A 21,093-nucleotide genomic window follows, 5' to 3' on the forward strand; every position below is an offset into this window, starting at 1 on the left:
GTACATAACTTACTCGATGTATGTATATGTATTGTATTGTATAATATGTATAATAATTCTAATAATTACGGGATATCTCTCAATGCCTAATATAGCAATCGCCGGCATCGTTCATCTACGTAATATCACAGACAAATCTTAAATTAAGTTTACCACAAACGCGATGGGTATAATGCGACGATAAATAAACTATATCTATCGCTTGTATTTCTTCTTCTTTCTTTTTTTTCTTTTTCTTTTTTTTTCTTTTTTACAATTTTTCTGACAGCTTCATCCTTACGAAAAATTTTGCGCCATATTATTCTTTCTCTTTCTCTCTTTCTCTCTCTCTCTCACTTTTCTCTCTCTCTCTTTATCTATCTATCTCTTATTATCACTGTTCGATAGATCATTAAGCTTCGAAATTATTCGACTCACGTATCTCGTTAGAATGAGACACGACAATGACAAAAGTCCCGAAAGAATATGTCGTCGAAACTTTAAATGGTATTGGTGTGTCCTAACTGCACGAACGATAACGTGCAACGAATTAGAAATAATCGAAGAGAGTTCACATTTAGTATAGAGATGAAACTTCTCTCACGTGCTCTTAAGATCACACGATTTGCAACGATATAGATATATGTATGCATGTATGTATGTATGTATGTATGTATGTATGTATATATTATATACGTAAGTACATATTCTCGTGCCAATTTTGAATAGGATCGAGAATCGAAAAAGACGAGTCACGATTACAAAGCTGATTTGTCGAAGAGAAGAGAGATTACTTTTTTGCCTTGAAATCCCTTCCATAAGCTTATACATCTCTCTCCCTCTCTCTCTCTCTCTCTCTCTCTCTCTCTCTCTCTCTCTCTCTCTCTCTCTCTGTCTGTCTTTTGCCTTTGATCCTATCACACGAAAGGACAAGAAGATGCTCTCCTTTCACAAGACAGAATGGAGAACGGCTTCACCATGCGGTTGCCAGGTCGAACTTAACGGTTGTTTGTTCTTTTTATCGAGAAAAGATGAGAGAATGAGAGAGAAAAATATAGACAGACAGATAGATAGATAGATAGATAGATAGATAGATAGATAGATAGAGAGAGAGAGAGAGATAGAAAGAGAACTTATAAAATGTAAGAGTTGGAAAAATTAGCGAAGAAAATCTTGCCATCTTCGTTTCTTTCTTTCTTTCTTTCTTCCTTCCATCCATTTCACTTGTTTTTCTTCTTTGAATGGTAGGTAAGCTGCGATTGGCTGCAGCAGGTTGGGATCGATGATGCTGCTGGTCGGTCCGTAGGAAAGAGTGCCAACATGGCCTCGGCGTTCCCTCGAGAGAGGTGAAAACTGCGCGCACGCGTTTCTGTTCGTATCTCTCTAGTCAGAGAGAGAGAAAGAGAGAGAGAGATAGAAAGAGAGAGGGAGAGAGAGAGGGGAAAAAGAGAGAGATAAAAGGACGAAATGATCGATCCTACTTATGGTTTATCCTTCGATCTCTCAACGCGATCTCTCTCTCTCTCTCTCTCTTTCTCTCTCCCTTTCTCTTTCCCTTCTCTTCACATTTTTTCTCTTGTTTCTTTCTTCGGAACGTCCTTGAATATTACTCAAGGGAAGAGTACACGATGGTTCTCTTTTCCCTTGTTTTTCAACGATTCCTGGAACCCGGAAGAGCTTGAATGAATTCTCGGGGAGTGGCAAACACCTTTCTTCTCCTCTCCTCTCCTCTCCTCTCCTCTTCTCTTCACCTCTTCTCCTTTCTCCTTCTCTCTGCTCCTTTTTTCATATATCATGGTCCTCCCTTATCTCATTCTCGTTTAAGCCAGGATAGCAAGTAGACAGTTATGCGTGCGAATACGCATCGCATACGTACACGCTCACACATACGCACACACAGAAAAAGAGAAAGAGAGAGAGACGGTGGTCGATCGGCGGCTGTCTTTCGGCCATGCGTCCTCTAAGGAGAGAAGCGGAGGCCATCCCTCTTTTATCTAACCCGAGTCTACGACTCGATCAGGAGATGACACGATCGTTTATACGTTAAATCGTTTAGGATCGGATCTTCTTCTCTCGTCAATTAGATTTCTTCTTCCTCGACTATGGGCAGGCTACTTTGATGTACCAAAGGACTCGTTCTCGCTGTAAACGCCATTATCCAATAATCCAATTCTTTTTTGTTCTCCATTAGAAAGGTCAACGCTATGGGTGAGTCAAAACCCTTTTGGCGTACGAGAAAACCTTCCTCGCCGTATCTCTCGATCGTTGTATTTCTCAAATTAAGTACACCCAATGGTCGACAGACCTTTTTTTGCGGATAAATTACGGCAAAGTGTTCGACGCTCGTACGATAGACCTTCACCTGCACGCCCTGCCGATGACCGTTCGGACCAACCAAGGTCATATAACCGCTCATGTTCTCCGTATTCCAACAGGAATCAACGTTCGATTCCTTCAAGCTCGATTGGTTGAACTGAAGGAAGTTGGTGTGCATAGCTACGTCGGCCGGCATCTTGATTCCTAAATTTTCTTCTTTTTTCACTAATTTCTTCCTATCGTTGTCCTCTACGAAATTTTCCTCTTCCTCTTCGATCGCCTCGAGCGAAAAACTATCGGCTAGTACCATACGTACTATGATATATTTATATTATATATAAATAGACGTTTGTGCGTGTGTGCGAATATATATTTATATATATATATATATATATATATATTTAAAAAAAAAAAGAAATTGCGTATAGAGATGCAATTTGTTAATTTGCGCTTATTTTTTTCCTTTATGTCGGCGAACAAACCACCTTCTATCAATGCGCGCAAGCAACTACCCGCGAAAACTTTCGGCACCGATATTTATACAGTGCATCGAACTACGTTGCGCATGCGCATCTCGCGGGACATTGCCGTGTCGCGCTCTGACGATGTTTAGACGAAAGATTCGCGCGCAGTGCATTGACGCGTTTCATTTCGAACGTGCTTAAATAACAAGCATGTTTTCATTTTCTTTTTCTTTTTTGTCTTTTTTCCTAACGTCCCCTTTCGTTTTGTTCGTCTAATTTTCGTTTATTTATCATAATTCTTCCATCTAATCGTTTCGAAATAAAGGAAACAACAACTTTGTTTTGTTGTTCCTCCATCTGTTTTCTTTTTCCCCCCTTTTTTTTTTTTTGAACAAATTTTCAATTCTTTTTTATTTTCGTTTAATGATTCGATTTGTAAAAAACAAAAAAAAATTCATAGAGTTTTTACGAAGTTTGTTAAAGTAATGAAAGAAAATTCTTTCGTTGACTTAAAAACAAAAAAAAAAAAAAAAGGAAAAAGAAAAGGGAGAAAAGAAAAAAGGAAAAGAAAAAAATATACAAAACGAATAAAAAAAGAAAAGAAAAAATGAGAAATGTTTTTACAAGTGAATTAAAAGAAAAACGAGATGGAAAAATATAATAATGCAGCAGTGGAAGAAACTTTTCAAGAGGACACAGCTGACGGTCAATAAATACCGATGAATCTACCGTGGCCGACTATTTGGCAAGAAGGACATGGTGCGTGCTCTGTGATTCACCCTAAACCTCGCCTGATGGCTCGCTAAATTCGAGTAGTACGTGGCAAAAAGGAAATTAGAGGGAGACGAAACTCGGCCGTCGGCCAAATTCGTGATTCTAGGAAAGCTTCTAGCGGTGACAAACGATGGAAAAAGGCACGAGAGAACGCTATGTCACAGTAGTATAAAATTTAACGAATTGCTAGAAATGAGTACAATGAACTCGATAAAATGTTTTTTCCTTTTTTTTTTTTTTTTTTTTCCCCTTCAACCAAAACGACTCCAATAACGTATGAATTAATATAATTAAAAAATTTTGAACGATTCTATGAATTAGCATTGCACTTTGGATGGCTTTGTCAATTTTCTCTTTTTGTTTTTTTTTTCCCCTCTGATCATAAATATTTTTCTTTGACCTTGTATAACTTTGATAAAAGAATAATAAAATATGACTTGTTTATTCGATACTCCATTGTTTATCGTTTTCAAAAGAGATAACCAATGTCCGGTTGAGTTTTCCCAGAGGGGAGAAATTCACACGATAAATACATATACATTTATATATGTATATGTATATATATATATATATATATATATATATATATATATATATATATATAGGACATTTCTACATTACAAAACAACACGAGTTTTCTCTAATACGATAAACAAGTACATAAACTAACATAATGAATGATTTTGTTTCTTTCGAAGGAATCGATTATCATGAACGTGTATGTTTATTTAAAAGACAATAATTATGCCAGCGCTACACAATTTTTATCAGAGATTAACAAGCATTTTATTCGGAGGAATATTTGTCTCTTTTTTTTTTCTTTAGATCCTTGTTCTTTCTTATTATATATATATATATAAGTATATATATATAGATATATATACTTCTTGTTTTTCTTTTTTTTTTTTTATTATTATTATTAGTATTTTTACAGGATCGTACGCTACTACGAGAATTATATATTTTCTTTTCTTTTTTTTTCAGTTCTACGTTTGTCTCGATGCAATTATTAATCGCTAAATTAACAGAAGTTTTCTTTGATTCCTTCTTTGCTTAGAGAGATATTATAATGACGTTATACATATTCTCCAAAATCATTTTTATCTCTACTTATACTCTATGCGTGTATATATATATACATATACATATACATATAATCATTTATTCGCTATGTAAGCACTTAAAAAGATTTTACATTCATTATAATTTTGTTAAGCAACAAAAAAGAAAAAGAAAAAAGAAAAATCTTTTAAAATTACAAAAAAAAAAAAAACATTAATAAAAAAAAAAAAAAAAAAGAAAAAAAAATAAGAACGATATTTTTAACAGTCTTTTACGTGACGATACGATAATTTCGTTCCTTATACAATTTCGTTAAATCAAAAATCACGATACACAGAGAAGTGTAGTTTTTGTTTTATTCGTCGATTAACGCGGAACTGTCTCGACGGTACACATTTTTGTTGTTTTTTCTCGTTTTTTGTTTTGTTTGCTTTTTTTGTCGTTTTTTTTTGTTTTTTTGTTTTTTTGTTTTTTGTTTTTTTTTTTTTTTTTAATAACATTGTACAGTGAACTATAACAGTAATGATGTTAATAATAATAGATCAAATTTTTATCCTTTCGCGTGAGGAACGTCGAACATTAATTATTATATAAATCTAAGTATAAGCTAAAAAAAATTATATAATACTTATTAAGTATATGTCTGATAATAAAATAATCGGAGAGGCAAATATATTGTTCGATAACAACAGACATTTGAGATTGATCGACAAAATTTTTAGCTTAATAGCATAATGTTTTATTTTTTTCTTTGTGCGCCTCTGTTATTACTGGAGCTTTTCAATACTTGATCGAACTTGTCGTGTTTTCCCAGACCTATAAGAGAGATGAAGGAATTTTTTTTTTTTATATTAATAAAGATATACGTATACAAGAGGAAAAAAAAGTAAAGGTCTATTAATTCTTACGTTTTAATTTTGCCACTCGAGAACGCGTTACACGTGCCGTACCAGAGGTATTGTTATTAATGGAAGAAACCAAAGTTTCCGAAGATCTCTTTTTTAAACGTACAACTTCTTCCATCGCCGGAGTCATCCATTTTGCTTTAAAGTCAATGCTATTACGAGAAAATGCGTATTCGTTTAATACCTTTACAAATTAACATTTAAATTATATCGTATATCAATAAAAAGAAAAAGCATAAATGCTTACTCTACTAATCGTGATCTATGTTTATATGCTCCTGATTGTCTCTCTTTCATCCTACGAATAACATCTAACATCGCATAAGTTGGTAGTGATGGAATTGGCGATGGTGGCGGGGACGGTGGTGGTGTCAATGGAGTTGGCGGCGTTTGTACACTAATTTTTGCTAGTCTGTCTGGATGAAATGCCAATACTTCCTCCCAACAGAATTTTTTTGGTTGACTTTTCAATTGTGTATTTCTTGTTATTCGAATCTGAAATATATTTATAATATCGTGCGATTAATATATATTATATTATATACTTTACTTTGTCTAATACCTATATAAGTTGAAAAAACAGCAATAGTTGGAAAAACAGCTAACAAGAAATATAAATATTAGTAAATTTAATAGTATGATGCTTTATAAAATAATTCATAACTCTTAAATTACCTCGCCATTTACGGGTCTGCATGGCTTTCGTTCTCGTAAATAAGGTCGCCTAATCGACGTGGCACAAGTGTTCTCATTCGACTCATGGATGTTGAAGAGGCATGTAGGAACTTTACTTTCTTGATTGGTGCCAGGTTGAAATAGACTTCTTAGATAAGAATAATTTGGTTTGCTTTCAAAGTCTAATTCTGTGATATACTTCATATATTCCACGAGAGCAGCTATGTAAAAAAAAGAAAAAAGAAAAAAAAAACATATACATAGATATATTTACATAACAGAATATTTGTAAGGAGATGTATCAATTATTATATTATCAATGGAATAAAGTAAAGATTATTTACATGGATAATTCTTTCTGTTAGGAAAACATTTTTCCATAAGTAAGGGTAAATTTGATAATAAAGCTTCCTTTTCAGCATGAACTTCTTCCGGATCTATTGCTTCGGACAAATCGTTACTATCTTTTTCCCATGGTAATTTACCACACATCCATTGTAATAAATTATACCCTAATGTTTCAAGATCTCCTCTTCTCGAGTGTGCTGAAAAAAAAAAATATATATATATATATATATATAAAAATTAATTCCACGTTATAAATTATAAAATACAATTGATGGATAGATATATGCTTACTTCCATGATGTGCATCACGAGATGTAAATTCCAAGGTTCCCTCGTGTGCTCTTCTTTCATCATGAACAAATGGTTTATGATTACCTGCTGTTGTTCTAAAGCGATAAGCCAATCCATAATCTACCAAATAAGCTTGAGATCTTTCTCTTACTACACTTTCTTCGTAAGGGGCTAATAAAATATTTGGGCCTTTAATATCTGCATGAGCATAACCGTGACTGTGAATGTACTCTAATGCATCTAGCTGTAAGATTAAATTAAATAAAACAGGAGAGAGTGAGAAAGAGAGAGAAAGAGAGAGAGAAAGAGAAAAAAGAGATTTAACTTTTTTTTTGTCATGTTAATAATAATTATAAAATATAAATATATTATCTCACCATTTGTACAGCTAAATTATTAACAAGCCTAGTTGGTAATTTTCTGTTATTTGATATAAACAGTTTACCAATATCTATACCGTATCTTGGTATAACTAAAAATCTGTAACGTTGTCCTTGATAAATATGAGACCCAGATCCCTCATAAGTTGGAACCCCTATTCTTCTTTTTCTTTGTGTTTTACACCAACTTTCAACTATAATAATTATTTCCAAGTAAAATATTAGAGTTTTCATTTGAGGATAATTTCAAATATGCATAATTTATCTATATCGGTCACTTACTCATATGTTTTCTAGATACTCGAATGTAAAAGTTCATCTCAACGAACAAAGGTCCATTATTATGTGGTTCAATTTTAATAACATATTGTGCATCATCACCTACTGGAGATGTGATATCTTTGGAAGCTAAAGATATATGTTTATTTTATTAATTAGTTAAGATCTTGAATTTATTTTTAATTAAAGATACTTTTTATAAATCCCTTACCTAAATATATATCACCAAATCCACCATATCCAATGCTATTGCCAAGTCTCCATTTATTCTGAGTAATATCTGTAAGAATCTCATTTGCTGGTAATTTTGCTGGCAACTTACAACCTGGTGCTGCTATTCTTTTAACAGGAACTTCTTCTCGTCCTGGTGCCATTCTTACTGGTTGATCGCAGACAGAACATAATATTTTATTATTAAATTAATGCTTTATATAAAGCTTAATATTTAAAAATACAGTTGTATGTAGATGCTACTGTAATTACAAAAAGACTAACGTCATATTAAAGAAATATATATATATATATATATGTGTATATATATATATATATATATACATATACATGTATACATATTACTTATATATTTAAGAAATACAAAAATATAAAGTAGTATAAATTAAACATTTGTTTAATATTGAAGCTCTACAATCATTATATCAATAAATTATTGATAGAAAATATATCTATATATTATTAATTAATACAATCAAATTCATATTACAAATTCGATTACACTTACATTGTTTACTTTTTTTCAATTATATATTTTGTATTGAGAACATAAACTAACGTCACTGTGAATTACGTTTATCTATTTAATAAAAAAATTGACATACAAGGGCAAATTATATCCTAATATCATATGCAGCACAAAAATTATTATAATAATCAATATTATAATATTTAATGTGTTAGTAGTTAAATATAAATGAACGTAATATTGAAATGGAAAGTTAGAGTGAGATATTCACTCTGATTGTTTGATAATAAATGACAAATAAATAATTTCTCTTTTATCTCGCCAACGATATTAAGTTAAATATCATTTATAAAAATTATAAGAGATATTTTCCAGTTAAAATAATTATTACTGAACAATGAATAATTATACACTTTGTTTTCTTTCAACTGTAACGGTTTTGCGTGAAAAGTACGCCATTCAACTTTATAATGCATTGCACTGCCATTTCATGAACCAAAGTAGAAAGTATTAAATAGAGAGGAATGCAGGTATACGATTGTTAGAATACTAACAGCGCCATCTTGCGAAAATTAATTTACCACATTAAAGAATACTATTATTAACAAATATTTACTTTTTTTCTCTAATGTCTTAACGATATGATATAAAGTAATATTATTAATAGTTCAAATAATGATATGACGAGAATAAAATTGATATTTTTATAATCACATGACGACATTACATGACGACAGTAACCAATCAGAATCAACCAATCAGAATCAACCAATCAAAATCAATCGAATCTATAATATTTTTTAATAACGAGCTCGTAATTTTTTTACGAAATCTAATTAATAATTCATTAAGATTTTTCTATTTGTAACGTGTTAAGTTATAATTAAATCGTATTAATTAAGTTTTGTGTAACGTTAATCGTTTGTGAAAAATTGAAATATTTACGATGAATGAAGTTGGATGAAAATTAGAAAATTTCAAGCGCGTAAGTGAAGCTTCGTTAAATATTATTATTAGTTATTATGTTTTGAGAGAAGGAAATGTATTCTTTCTTTTCTTTTTTTTTATTAATATCCGTTAATATATAAGAAAATTCCCTACAGTTATGTTAGCTATTCTGATTCTGAAGCAACTTTCACAATGGTAGAATATGAAGCTTTAATGGAGGAAGTGTACGACGTGATTATTCTGTATGACCGTTGAAATTTAATTTGCGCAATAATATTTTTCCTTTTATTTTATCGTTATATTTAATAATATGACGCGAACTTGTGCAAAACAATGATAGACGTTATTTTTATGTTAAAAAGTTTCTTGTGTAAGTACGAAGAAAAATAAATGTCTCTGTGTGTTTCCGCGCTTCGCCACTTTAATGGTTAGGATCTGAAGGCATCCATTATTCTTCTTTGATCTGGCATCAAAACGCGATCGGTAGTGAAAATATAACTTTGTCAAATTTTCGTTTGTTCTCGTCTTTAATGAGAATGTTTTAATCGATTTATCATTAAAATTTTCCATTTCCTCGTTCATTTTCCATTGTTACTAATACATTATGTACATTGATATATGATTATAAGAGGATACAAAAGTTTTTACATATTAAAAAATGTGTTGAACAAATTTTTTTAATCTTTTCAGGTATTTATTAATATTTGCAAATGCAGAACTATCGTATAATCAATTTTTTTTTCCTACTATAAATATGTATATTGTTAATGTATGATGGTTATAGATTTTTTTTTTCCCTCTCCAAGCACATCGTGTATGCATACTCTGTATTTACAATTTGTTACGTTTAATATTTCATATTAATTCTTTTGCAGCAAAAGCACTGCCATAATTTAAGTTAAAGTACACTATGTCTTATCCTGGACAACCACCCATGGGGATACCAGGCATGCCTCCCATGCCATATATGGTTGGTGCTCCACCACCAATTATTGGGGGTGTAATGTCTATGGCTCATGTAAGTATATACATTTAATTAATTTTCATTTATTGTATTTATGCATGATTGTTTTTATCAGTGTTAGTTATATATTTTCATGCCATATTCTTTTGAAACTTTACTTTTTGATGTTGTTATTACTATAACGTAGAATTTCATTGCTTTCTGTATTATTCTGTTATATATTCTCTTTGATATTTATGCTATATCCTTTGTAACAAATAAATATCTTATTGCTTACAATATCATCATTTTAATAATATAATAGGATTGATTAATTTTTCCTATACTTATTTTCTATCTAATCAAACTATTTATATGAGTAATGATGACAATATAGAGATAGATAGATAATTAATATTATAAATTTCTTGTGTATATGAAAAATGATGCATTTCCTACAGTGAACATATAATCTTGGGTTAAATGCAAATAACAGATATATATTTACCTTAGCATGCATATATTTCAATTAAATGTCATCTTTATTTTATCTTAGTTAGATAGAGCTTAGGTTAATCCATAATTACTAATGAGTTTGCTTATGGAACTTTCTATATGTTGCAATAATAATAATATATTTATCAAAAATAAAACTCTCTTTCTCTCTTTCACTTTCTCTTTTTATGAAGTATCTTTTTGAGAACTATCTAATAATAAAAAAAAATATATATATATATATATACTAAAAGTATTATAAAAATACTGTTCAAATGAAATATTTAGCATGTGAATGTCTCTTAAATTAATTTTCATTTGCACGAGCAAAACAATGTAGGAACAATTTTTAGTACCTGATGTTCAAGTGTACAGCAAGAGATAGAACGCAAACTAATGCACAATTAATGGGAGGGGACATTATGCAGTGCATGAGTAGAAATGTGCATTATTAAGAAAGCTACCATTTATAAAACATAGATGATTCCAACACCCGTATCTGCGATGCAGACCTCAGCACCAGCCGTACGTTATGCACGCAATCAAAATCGGCACGATAACAATCGCCGTCGTGAGAGAGAATCTGGACCACCAGTAACAGTCTTTATTGGCAATATAATGGACAGAGCACCCGATGTAATGATACGACATATTTTGGGAGCATGTGGCCATGTTCTTTCATGGAAAAGGGTACAAGCTTTTGGATTTTGTGAATATGCCGGTCCAGATGCAGGATTAAGAGCAGTAAGATTGTTACATGATATGGAAATAGGGACAAAGAAACTTGTTGTTAAAGTGGATGCTAAAGCTAAAGTTGTACTGGATCAATTTAAAGGTATTTTAAAACAATGTGTTTATTATTGATGTACGTATATTGTATCATTAATAAATAATTGAATATATGAACAATTAATTATTTAAATTTTAATATTTTTACATTATGATTATATTGATTTTTTAGCAGAGAGACGGAAGAAACTTAGAGGAGGTCAGTCACCTTTACAAGATGAAACATCAACTGAAGGTACAGAGGGAGAGGAAGGCGAAGATTACATGGACGAAGGAATGAGAGTGGTAGATGCAGATGCGTTAGCACGTATTAATCAAATTATTACTGAACATGCAGCAGATTTAGAAATGGCTCAAGTTGCGCCAGGTATATTAATTAATAATTTATTAATTTTAATTAAATACGGTAGAATATCTATTATAAATGTTTGCTTTATCATTAATAGAAGAACATCAAACCAAAATGGTCGCCAAGTCTTTAAATTTGGATGATGCAGAAATTGAAGAGAGTAAAAGAGACTTGATAACTCGAGAAATCGGCAAATTCCGGGAAGTAATGAAGGTAATTATTTTGATATATGTAATATGACATTTCTCTTGATTTAATTCCTATTTCTTTGCTCCTGTTTTTGAATATATCAAATATGAAGGCGCTATGAAATACGGCATGTTGATTGGGGTACAGAATAACTGAAAGAATTTTAAAGCACACAATTTATTATTATTTATGCATAATTCTCATCTGTGAAGCTTAAAAAAATTTAATATCACAAATGTTTTTTCTTTTTTTTTTTTATCTTTTTTTCTTCTTTCTCTCTTTCTCTCTCTCTCTCTCTTTTTTTTTTTCTTTCCTTTTAACTGATAAGGATATTTGTGTTTCTAGTATTAAATTACAACATTTCTGATTTTTTTATTTGAATCGATTTTATTTATTTATTTTTTTTTTGTTTAAATCATGGAGTTAATTATATAAAATTTTATCCATTTATTTTCGAAAATAATCAGTAAAAATATTGAGAATTCCTTGAATGATTAGTTAGCTATATCTTGTTTGAATCTTGTATGAATTTTTAAAAAGAAGGATAACTGTATCAAACATCATTTCTTTCCATACATATAAAATATAAATCTAATCTAAATGTAAATTTTTTAATTGTTCCATGAGTTTGTTTGATTAATTTAATTTAATGTAATTTGCTCACATGTATATGAGAGCAACATACATACTTATAATTGAGTAATTTAAAGAAATTGGAGTAATTTAGTAATTACATTTTATTTAATGCAAAGAGAATCCATTTAAATATTTTCTTTACGATAAATTGAACAAACTTACAATCCTAATACTCTGTATAAAGAGATTCTGTATGCCCGATTACGTTTATATTTCATACCAGTTGATGATGAAATTAAAGCTCACAGCATATGCATAAATTTATATATGTATATATATATATATATATATTATATATATATATTATATATTTTATATATATATATATATATATATATATATATATATATAATGCATTTGGATATACAAGATGGACAATAAGTATTTAGAAATAAAGTATAGTTTTTAAGTACTTTGTGGTAAAAAGCGCGTGTGTGCTATCTTAGCTCTAAATAATTGGAGCCGTGACTCGTTGCTATAATTATAATAACAGGCAGCGTGCGTCGCACACAGCAAACGCACACGCCTAGGAATGCTGTGTGTGGGGACCACCCTTTCACTCACTCATTGGCTCTGAAGGGAGTCAATCACAGCACAACCCTCGTATTTTCGCAGGCAGCTGCAGGCTCGTCGGTAAGTCAGAGTATATCCAACCAACAAAACATGAAAACAAGAAAAATGAGTAAAATTCAGGCAGGAGAATTTTAAATCTCCTCGACACGCTGACATCACATAATTGATATGTGTTTTGTTTCCATCAAGAAAAAATCATATTGATTCCTCAGAAATAGTTTTCTACTATTTTGTAGTCATTACATTTAGAATGTATGGAAACCTGCACTTCTCATTTGACAAAAATATCATTTTATCTAACTTCTTTCTATTTATATATAGATACATCAGGCTGTGATACTAATAATATTGTTCATACGATTACGGGCATGTCTAATAGGGAGTTAGTTATCTTAGGGAATTATTAAATATTCAGTATCATTAGTATAGTAAATTTGTAATTATTTCTTACTCCATAATATTATTGTCTCTCTATCCATTTAATATGAACATACATACATTCTAGATGATATCAAAGTTGAGGAGTGGAGATGAGATCATTCAAGGAAAACTGATATACATGGCAGTAGATCAATATTTTGAGATTTTTTCTTGTATTAGAATACGATCAAGTGAAAGGGAATTGTTAATATTGGAAATTATCTTGTGCGTCTATATTAACATGTAGTTCATCCCAATTTTATTAATGGCAGAGAGTATAGGCTATCACATACATTGGACAAGTAATAGTTACTGTTAATGTGGAAAAAAAAGAAAAAGAAAAAAAAAGAGAACAAAAAAAAAAAGAAAAGTAAAACAGTTAGACGCTGACAACTTAATGTCTCTTTAGATAGAACATTAATAGGACCGAGAGTTTGCGAACGTTTTACACAATGAAATGATTTTATCATCACAATGGCGACTGTTCAGTTGTTGTCTTTATTTTGTGTAAACAGCTTCTGTCAGCGTCTCGATCAGACATGTACGTAGTACCTAGGTGCGCGCTCCTCCATTCTCCGGTACCACCACACTGACTGACCAAGTCAACTTCACACCGTGAGTAAACTCCACAACCATGAGCAAACACAGCCATTCGGTTCTTGTAGTTTTGCTAGTCAACTGCCCGTCTGAATCCCTTTGGTCATTGACATATTCCGTATTTCAAGAATCTATTTTCTCCTCACATGTGCATCTATTTTTATGCACTCAGTTCCATTATAATTAATAGCTTATAACTGTAGATTACTGTGTGGAGATTATAACAAGTTTCTAATTTATATAATTGTTTTTGAATTTCTACACGTTTATTTTAGAATCAATTCTAACTTCTTTCTTTCCTATCTTTTCTTTTCATTTTTTTTTTCTCTTTTCTTTTCTATTTTTTTTCTCCTTTTTTCCCCTTCTCTCTCTCTCTCTCTCTCTCTCTCTCTCTCTCTCTCTCTCTCTCTCTCTCGATTTTCTTTGCTCTGTTCATTATTTTTATTTTATACAAACACAATGAAGAATATAATTATGTATTAAACAGTTAGATACTAAATTATATGACTTCTATTATTTATAATAATTTTTGTTTTGTAATAATAGTAATAATTAATGATGATCACTCTCCAAACAGTAATCTATTAGTGTTATCAGTACTAGTGTATCAAATAAGGGTGAAGCATACTAATCTATTTCTAAGTCGATTTGTGGGTAACACGGAAAGATAAGGGTGAGCAAACTATTGTGCATTTGATATCCAACAGTTTGCTGCATCAGCTGCCGCGTATAACCATAACCAGAGGAAAACAATGTTGACAGACGTGTGACTACATATTTCTTGGCAAATGCAAATGATGTTTTGATGGATACCCTTCTCCATGATGACTTCGCTTCTGATTGGTATAATATTTTCTAATAATTATTGAATTTGGACAAGAATTCTTATTATTCACCCCTTTCAACTATATTTTATTCCTATACATATATTAGTATTAGAGAATCTGTTTACAGGCACATTTGCAATGTTGTAAGTACATTGGGTGGCCTCTCTACGATGCGTCTGTTAGTTTTTAAGGTATTTAGGGTTAAGTAGAATATAAGAAAAATTACATGCTTGTTCCAAAATTTGTACCTGCACTTAGGTAATTGATATGTAAACGAGATTACGTGTAAGATGCTGCTGAACGAGCATGCTCCAGTGGAGTGAGTATACATCATTGACACGAACAGTTTTATAAAATAATGTTCAACAATGAATCATTGTCCACAACTAGTAATCGTTTGTTATTGGAAAACAGAAACAAAAACAAATAAAAAAAAAGACAATTACATTTAATATTCACTTTCTAAATTTCTAATATCCAAGCAGATGCATCTATATATATGTATATATATATAACATATATATATATATATATATGTGTGTGTATATATATATGCATCTATATATATATATATAGCATCGTTTTGCTGGACAGTGAGATAATACCGATAAATATGCTATTTTTCAAACGTATTTTATTATTCATTTTTTTTTTTTTTATATATATATATATATATATATATATATATATATATATATATATATATATATATATATTAATTGACGATACATCCACGAAGATTTATAAATAAAGAATTTCTTATTAGTTATTAAAAGCTTCATTTACATGTTTTTTATACTCTACACCTGATTGCGGCAATAGAACGACTCATCTTACCCACACATTTCTTTTCTTTATATGTCAATATACGATTGCTAGTTTTTTTTTTCTTCTTCTTTTTTTTCTCTCTTCTTTTTTACTTTCTTTCTTTTTTTTTTTTTTTTTTTTTTTTTTTTTTTTTTTTTTTTTTGGTTCTTTTTCAATTAAATTACAATTATACATCAAGCCCGATAAGCTTGTTTCGACTATCCGATCTCATCTTTCTCGCGTTCTTGTGTTTTATAGAAGCAGGAAGAGGAGAAGGCCCAAGTAAAACGTAAAAAAGAAGCTGTCGAAAAGGAGGAACGAGAGAAACGTGAAAAGGAACGGAGAGATAGGCGAGAGGAGGATGGAGCTAGCAAAGATGATCAGGAAGGCGAGCCTGGTAGTAGCCCTACGTCTCACAAAGGACGAAGTAGTAGTACAGGTAGCAGTAGAAGAGATAAGCGTCGTTCTAAATCCAGGTAAGAAGGAGATCGATAATATATGTAAATCTTTTTAAATGTCTGTCTGTCTCTCTGTATATTTTTACATATACATATTTATATACACACACACACACACACACACACACATATATATATATATATATATACATACATTTGTATGTATTTATGTATGCATTTATGAACGAAAGAAAGAACGAACGAACGATACATATGCATATCCTTCTATTGATTGAAATTTATATTTATATTTATATTCTTGAAGATCAAAAGAACGCGAGAGAGATCGGCAAAGGAGCGAGAGGGATCGTGATAGGGACAGAGATCGCGAGAGAGATCGCGAGAGGGATCGAGAGAGGGATCGTGACCGTGAGAGAGAACGAGAGAGAGAAAGGGAAAGGGATAGGGAGAGGGAGAGAGACAGGGAGAGGGAGAGAGAAAGGGAAAGAGAGGAGGCACGAAAAACTGAGAGAGAAATAATGAGAGAAAGGGAGGAAGAAGAGGAGGCCAAGGAGAGGAAGAAAAATGAGAGGAGAGCTAGGGAAAAGGAGGCGGCTTATCAGGAACGTTTACGAGCATGGGAAACTCGGGAACGTCGTAAACAAAAGGAATACGAAAAGGAAACCGAAAAACGTAGGGCGAAACGAGAGGCGAGAGAACGAGAGGCAAAAAGATTAAAGGAATTTTTGGAGGATTATGATGATGATCGCGATGACGCTAAATATTACAAGGGTAAGGAATTGTCTCGACGTTTGGAGGAACGTGCTTTAGAGGCCGAAGCTGATTCGAGAGATCGTTGTGCCGAAAGACAGGAGCTGCAAAGATTACGTGACAAACTTTATGCCGATGCCTCGCATCCTGATCCTGCTGCTGAATTCGAAAGGGTAAATTTTGAATTTCATTCGGTCATCATTGATAAAATATATCTATATATAAGTAATATAAGAGGACGTCATTGAGGGTTTAACTTTATCTTCTTTTTCTTTTTTTCTTTTTGATTTTTTTTTTTTTTTCCTTTTTTTTTTCTTTCACTCCTTATCTCCTTTAGCTAAAAGCAGAAAGAGAAGAACAATATAAGCCTAAACCAGTGATTACTATTATCGACGAGGAGGATGAAAAGGTTGTGAAGAAAGAGAAGGAAGTGGTAATGCCACCTATTGAAACCGAGCCAATTGAAAGTGATAGCGACGATGGTGTTCAATTCGATGATGCATCTCAACCGGAGGTACCATCGAGAACACCACCTCGTCATCATCATCATCATCGTAGGCATCATCGTCATCATCAAAATCATCATCGTGATGGCGCCGAAGAAAATGAGGAAGTTGTCGTCGAGACCGATCATGAGAATCAAAAGGATATTAGATCCTCGCCGATGCATCAATCGGTTGGTACACCGGCCCAATCGATTCCGCCCTCGTTGGACGAGGATTCGCGTATGTCTCTTGTCAGTGAACCGGAGAAAACAAGCGGCAGTAGGTTTACAATTTGTGAGATCTTGCTTATTTATAAAATATTAATAGTCCATTTTTTGATTTTTGTTTTTTTTTTTTTTTTTCTTTTTTTTTTTCTTTTTCTTCTTTTCTGGGGAGGGTTTACCTGAATGCGACTCCATAAGTATATTTATTATATATTAAGGAACATACGCCTTTGTTAATTCTTCATTATCTATCCTATGTATCCTATTGTTTAGGTAATTTTGTTCCTTTTGCGATGGGAAGTGGTGGCACACGGGGAGAACATGCAGTTGGTAATAAAACTCCTGCAAGTCCTGGTACGGCCGTCAGTACGAATTCTCAGCAAGCTAATCAGACTAGAAAAAAAGGTCGCATCGATGTGAAGGATGTTTTTAATAATGACGATGACGATGATGGTACTAATAATGCGAAGAAACGGAAATTAGTTCCTCTAGGTAGTAAATACACGTTAATGATATAATTAAATAAATAATATATTTTTCATTAATATAATTAATAAATGATCTACCCTTTTTCTTTTCTTTCTTTCTTTTTTTTTTTTTTTCTTTTCTTTTCTTTCTTTCTTTCTTTTTATACATACTTACGCAGATTATGGCGATGAGAAAAAGAAAAAGGCAAACGAGGAGACTCCGAAGCCTGGTAAAGAAGAAAGTACAAAGAGCCAAGAAGAAAAACGAAAACATATAAAGTCTCTCATTGATAAAATTCCTACTGATAAGAACGCACTGTTCGGATATCAGCTTGATTGGGCTGTAATAGATAATGTTAGTATCGGAAGAAATCTATTTAGTTATATTTATTCAGTTAAATTTTCTTATATCATTAATATATTTTTAGACATTAATGGAAAAAAGAATAAGACCGTGGATTAATAAAAAAATCATTGAATACATTGGAGAACCGGAACCGACTTTGGTCGATTTTATATGCAGCAAAGTTATGGCTGGTAGTTCTCCGCAAGGTATACTCGATGATGTACAAATGGTACGTTTATATTCTTCTTCATACAAATGGATTTTCAATGCATTCCTTCCATAGAAAAAAAAGAAAAAAGAAAAAAAAAAAAAAAAGAAAAAAAAATGAATGCCATTGAAAAGATTTACCTACGCCCCCCTTTTTCTTTTTCTTTTTCTTTCTTTTATAGGTATTAGACGAAGAGGCCGAAGTGTTTGTAGTTAAAATGTGGAGGTTATTAATTTACGAAGTGGAAGCGAAAAAGATGGGTTTAGTTAAATAAATGTTGTAATATCTACAACGTTAATCGATTTACAATTTATATTATACATAAAAATACCTTTGGTTACAATATAATCCGTAGAGGCAGCGAATCCCACGCACGTTAATAATGTATCATTTGTAGGAATCTACGCTAGAACAAGAAAAATATGACGTATTGCTTAATTAAATAGGCAAGATCTACGTGTGTAGCAGTTATAATGTTAAATACAACTTGTAATTACGATTTGTAAATTTTGAGTTCTCTTCAAGTTTGCTTCGTCAATCGATCATCAATAATGGAAAGGTAAGTATTTTTCGTCGTTGAAAAATTAAAAAAAGAATATATATAGATATATATATACATACATACATACATATATATATGCATATATATATATATATATATTTGTGTTTTCGTAGTTATTGAAAATAATATTTAGAAGGGAAAAAGAAATAAATATTTAATAATCACAAGGCAATTAATCTATAGAAATAGACAGAGAATCGATTCTTATAATATACATATATATATATATATATTTAATATAATTTGACCGTGCCATATGGGCATTACGTATAACATGTATACGTTGTAGATATATATATCTTTTATAAATTTTTAAAATACGTACATACATATATGAAAAGGAATTAATCGTATATGTCAAATTAAATGTATATGTCTATTGAGTAAAAGTTCGTTTGAACTGAATGAACGACGAAAGTGAATCGTGAGTGTAATAATAATAATAATAATAATAATAATAGTAATAATAATAATATTTACGTACTAATTTAATCAATGACACATGCGCGTATGTTTACACAGAAATTTTTTTTCCTCGTCGATACACTATATTCCATGTGTCTATTACTCTACTACGTGCGTAAATAATACACATGTATAATAATTCATGAATGAAATTTTCCATCTATGAAGAAGCGATATTGATCAAGAAAATCATTCACTTATATCGCACAACTACTACATACGTAATATAAGAAATTAAAAACAAATGATCGGAGGTTGGTTGGTCGTCGTCCAAAAATAATTTTTATCCACGTACAAGTTCGTCAAATGTAAATAAAAGAAAGGAAACTCGAATAAAATCAATTTTACATTATCGACAAATTTCTTGATATATATATGTGTATATATATATATATATATCTTTTTCTGTTTCTTCTATATTCTTTTTCTATTAATCGCAATGAAAATGAACATTCGATAGGGTATAGTATCCCTCTTTTTTCGTTCTTTTATTTTATTATTTCTTTTTTTTTTTGGTCATACATTTATCATCTTTCTTCAACGTTCAACCCCCTAAGCGAAGAAAGTTAGACGCATTCGTCCAAGGGGGTTAACGAGTGGGCAATAAAAGGAGAATAAGAGAAGGAGAGAAAAAGAAAGAAAGAAAGAGAGAAAGAGAGAGAGAGATTTCCGTATCAAACTGAGCGCATATACGAGGAGCGTATCATCGTAAATAACATTTCGAATAGAGGTGCGAAACGTATACATGGATGCATAATACGTGAGGGAGAAAGAGACGACGATAATAGAAAAGCTTTGGGAACAGTTCGAAAGAGAAATAGGAAAAGAAAAAAAGAAAGGGTAGTGATCTTGGGGGTGGTACGCAATCGCACCGGTACAAAGAACCCATAAAAGGTGGTTGGGGAGACGTTTCTCCTGTAGTACCGAAAAAGTAGGAGACACTTTGGGTAAGGCGACTGTACCCCTTTCTCTTTCTCTCTCGTTCTACCAGCGAACACAATAACGCCCTGCTATTACCGGAGAGCTTGTATTAAGTCCTCGAAAAAAAGCTTTTATGCACTTAACAACAAATAATACGAGAAGTGCCGTTAACGCTTGAGATATATATAGACTACGGAGACCACGAGCACGACGTCGTCGACATCTACTCTCTTTCTCTCTTTGTTTTTCTCTATCTCTATCCCACTTTTCGTTCTTTCTGAAAAAGAATTTTTTTGCTAGAGACAACAACAGCGACAGTAGTAGTAATAGCAGCAATAGCAGCAGCAGCAGCAGCAGCAGCAGTAGTAGTAGTAGCAACAGCAACAGTAGCGGCAGAGTAGCTGTAGTATAGCAATAGCAATAGCAATAGCAACAGCAGGAGTAGCAGCAGCAGTAGTAGAACAGCAAGGTACATTGCTCGGCCGAGCACACCGTCTGAT

General features: G+C 31.7%; 2 protein-coding genes across 12 annotated transcripts in view; one reads left to right on the plus strand and one right to left on the minus strand.

The window, feature by feature from the left end:
- Positions 1–20,032, plus strand: part of LOC124431482 (RNA-binding protein 25) — a 60,093-nt gene extending 40,061 nt beyond the window's left edge. The window contains exons 1-13 of one of the 10 annotated variants that reach the window (XR_006944016.1): positions 9,310–9,491; positions 9,997–10,139; positions 11,040–11,394; positions 11,521–11,715; positions 11,795–11,910; positions 16,005–16,222; positions 16,470–17,088; positions 17,253–17,679; positions 17,898–18,116; positions 18,271–18,446; positions 18,520–18,666; positions 18,827–19,631; positions 19,730–20,032. Coding sequence is in view for 7 of the 10 variants with exons in the window: in XM_046979453.1 (XP_046835409.1) it covers positions 10,032–10,139; positions 11,040–11,394; positions 11,521–11,715; positions 11,795–11,910; positions 16,005–16,222; positions 16,470–17,088; positions 17,253–17,679; positions 17,898–18,116; positions 18,271–18,446; positions 18,520–18,666; positions 18,827–18,919 (2,673 nt within the window). In the remaining 3 variants the exon portion in view is untranslated. Of the gene's footprint in view, positions 1–8,971; positions 9,159–9,309; positions 9,605–9,658; positions 9,812–9,996; positions 10,140–11,039; positions 11,395–11,520; positions 11,716–11,794; positions 11,911–16,004; positions 16,223–16,469; positions 17,089–17,252; positions 17,680–17,897; positions 18,117–18,270; positions 18,447–18,519; positions 18,667–18,826 lie in introns of those variants that run through there. The other 9 variants (XR_006944015.1, XR_006944017.1, XM_046979450.1 and 6 more) reach the window with 9 other exon arrangements.
- Positions 4,938–8,653, minus strand: LOC124431485 (serine/threonine-protein kinase VRK1-like). 2 transcript variants are annotated; one of them, XM_046979460.1, is made up of 10 exons: positions 8,213–8,653; positions 7,685–7,852; positions 7,477–7,602; positions 7,192–7,388; positions 6,815–7,058; positions 6,520–6,720; positions 6,176–6,396; positions 5,748–5,995; positions 5,504–5,652; positions 4,938–5,411 (listed from the first exon to the last, which is right to left on the minus strand). In XM_046979460.1, the coding sequence occupies exons 2-10, from the start codon at positions 7,845–7,847 to the stop codon at positions 5,335–5,337; spliced, it is 1,626 nt and encodes a 541-aa protein (XP_046835416.1). In that variant the 5' UTR covers positions 7,848–7,852; positions 8,213–8,653; the 3' UTR covers positions 4,938–5,334. The 2 variants fall into 2 exon arrangements, with proteins under 2 accessions (XP_046835416.1, XP_046835417.1); XM_046979461.1 differs by having other exon boundaries at positions 7,685–7,946; positions 8,213–8,639.
- Positions 20,033–21,093: the final 1,061 nt, after the last annotated feature.

This window comes from Vespa crabro, chromosome 21 (genome assembly GCF_910589235.1).
Source record: "Vespa crabro chromosome 21, iyVesCrab1.2, whole genome shotgun sequence".
Classification (NCBI taxonomy): Eukaryota; Metazoa; Arthropoda; class Insecta; order Hymenoptera; family Vespidae; genus Vespa; species Vespa crabro.

Coding starts and splice junctions, on each gene's coding strand:
- LOC124431485 (XM_046979460.1), bottom strand. CDS start 7,847: ATGGCACCAGGACGAGAAGAAGTTCCTGTTAAAAGAATAGCAGCACCA. Junction 5,996..6,175: donor GCAGACCCGTAAATGGCGAG/GTAATTTAAGAG, acceptor AATATATTTCAG/ATTCGAATAACAAGAAATAC. Junction 5,412..5,503: donor TCGAGTGGCAAAATTAAAAC/GTAAGAATTAAT, acceptor TCTCTCTTATAG/GTCTGGGAAAACACGACAAG.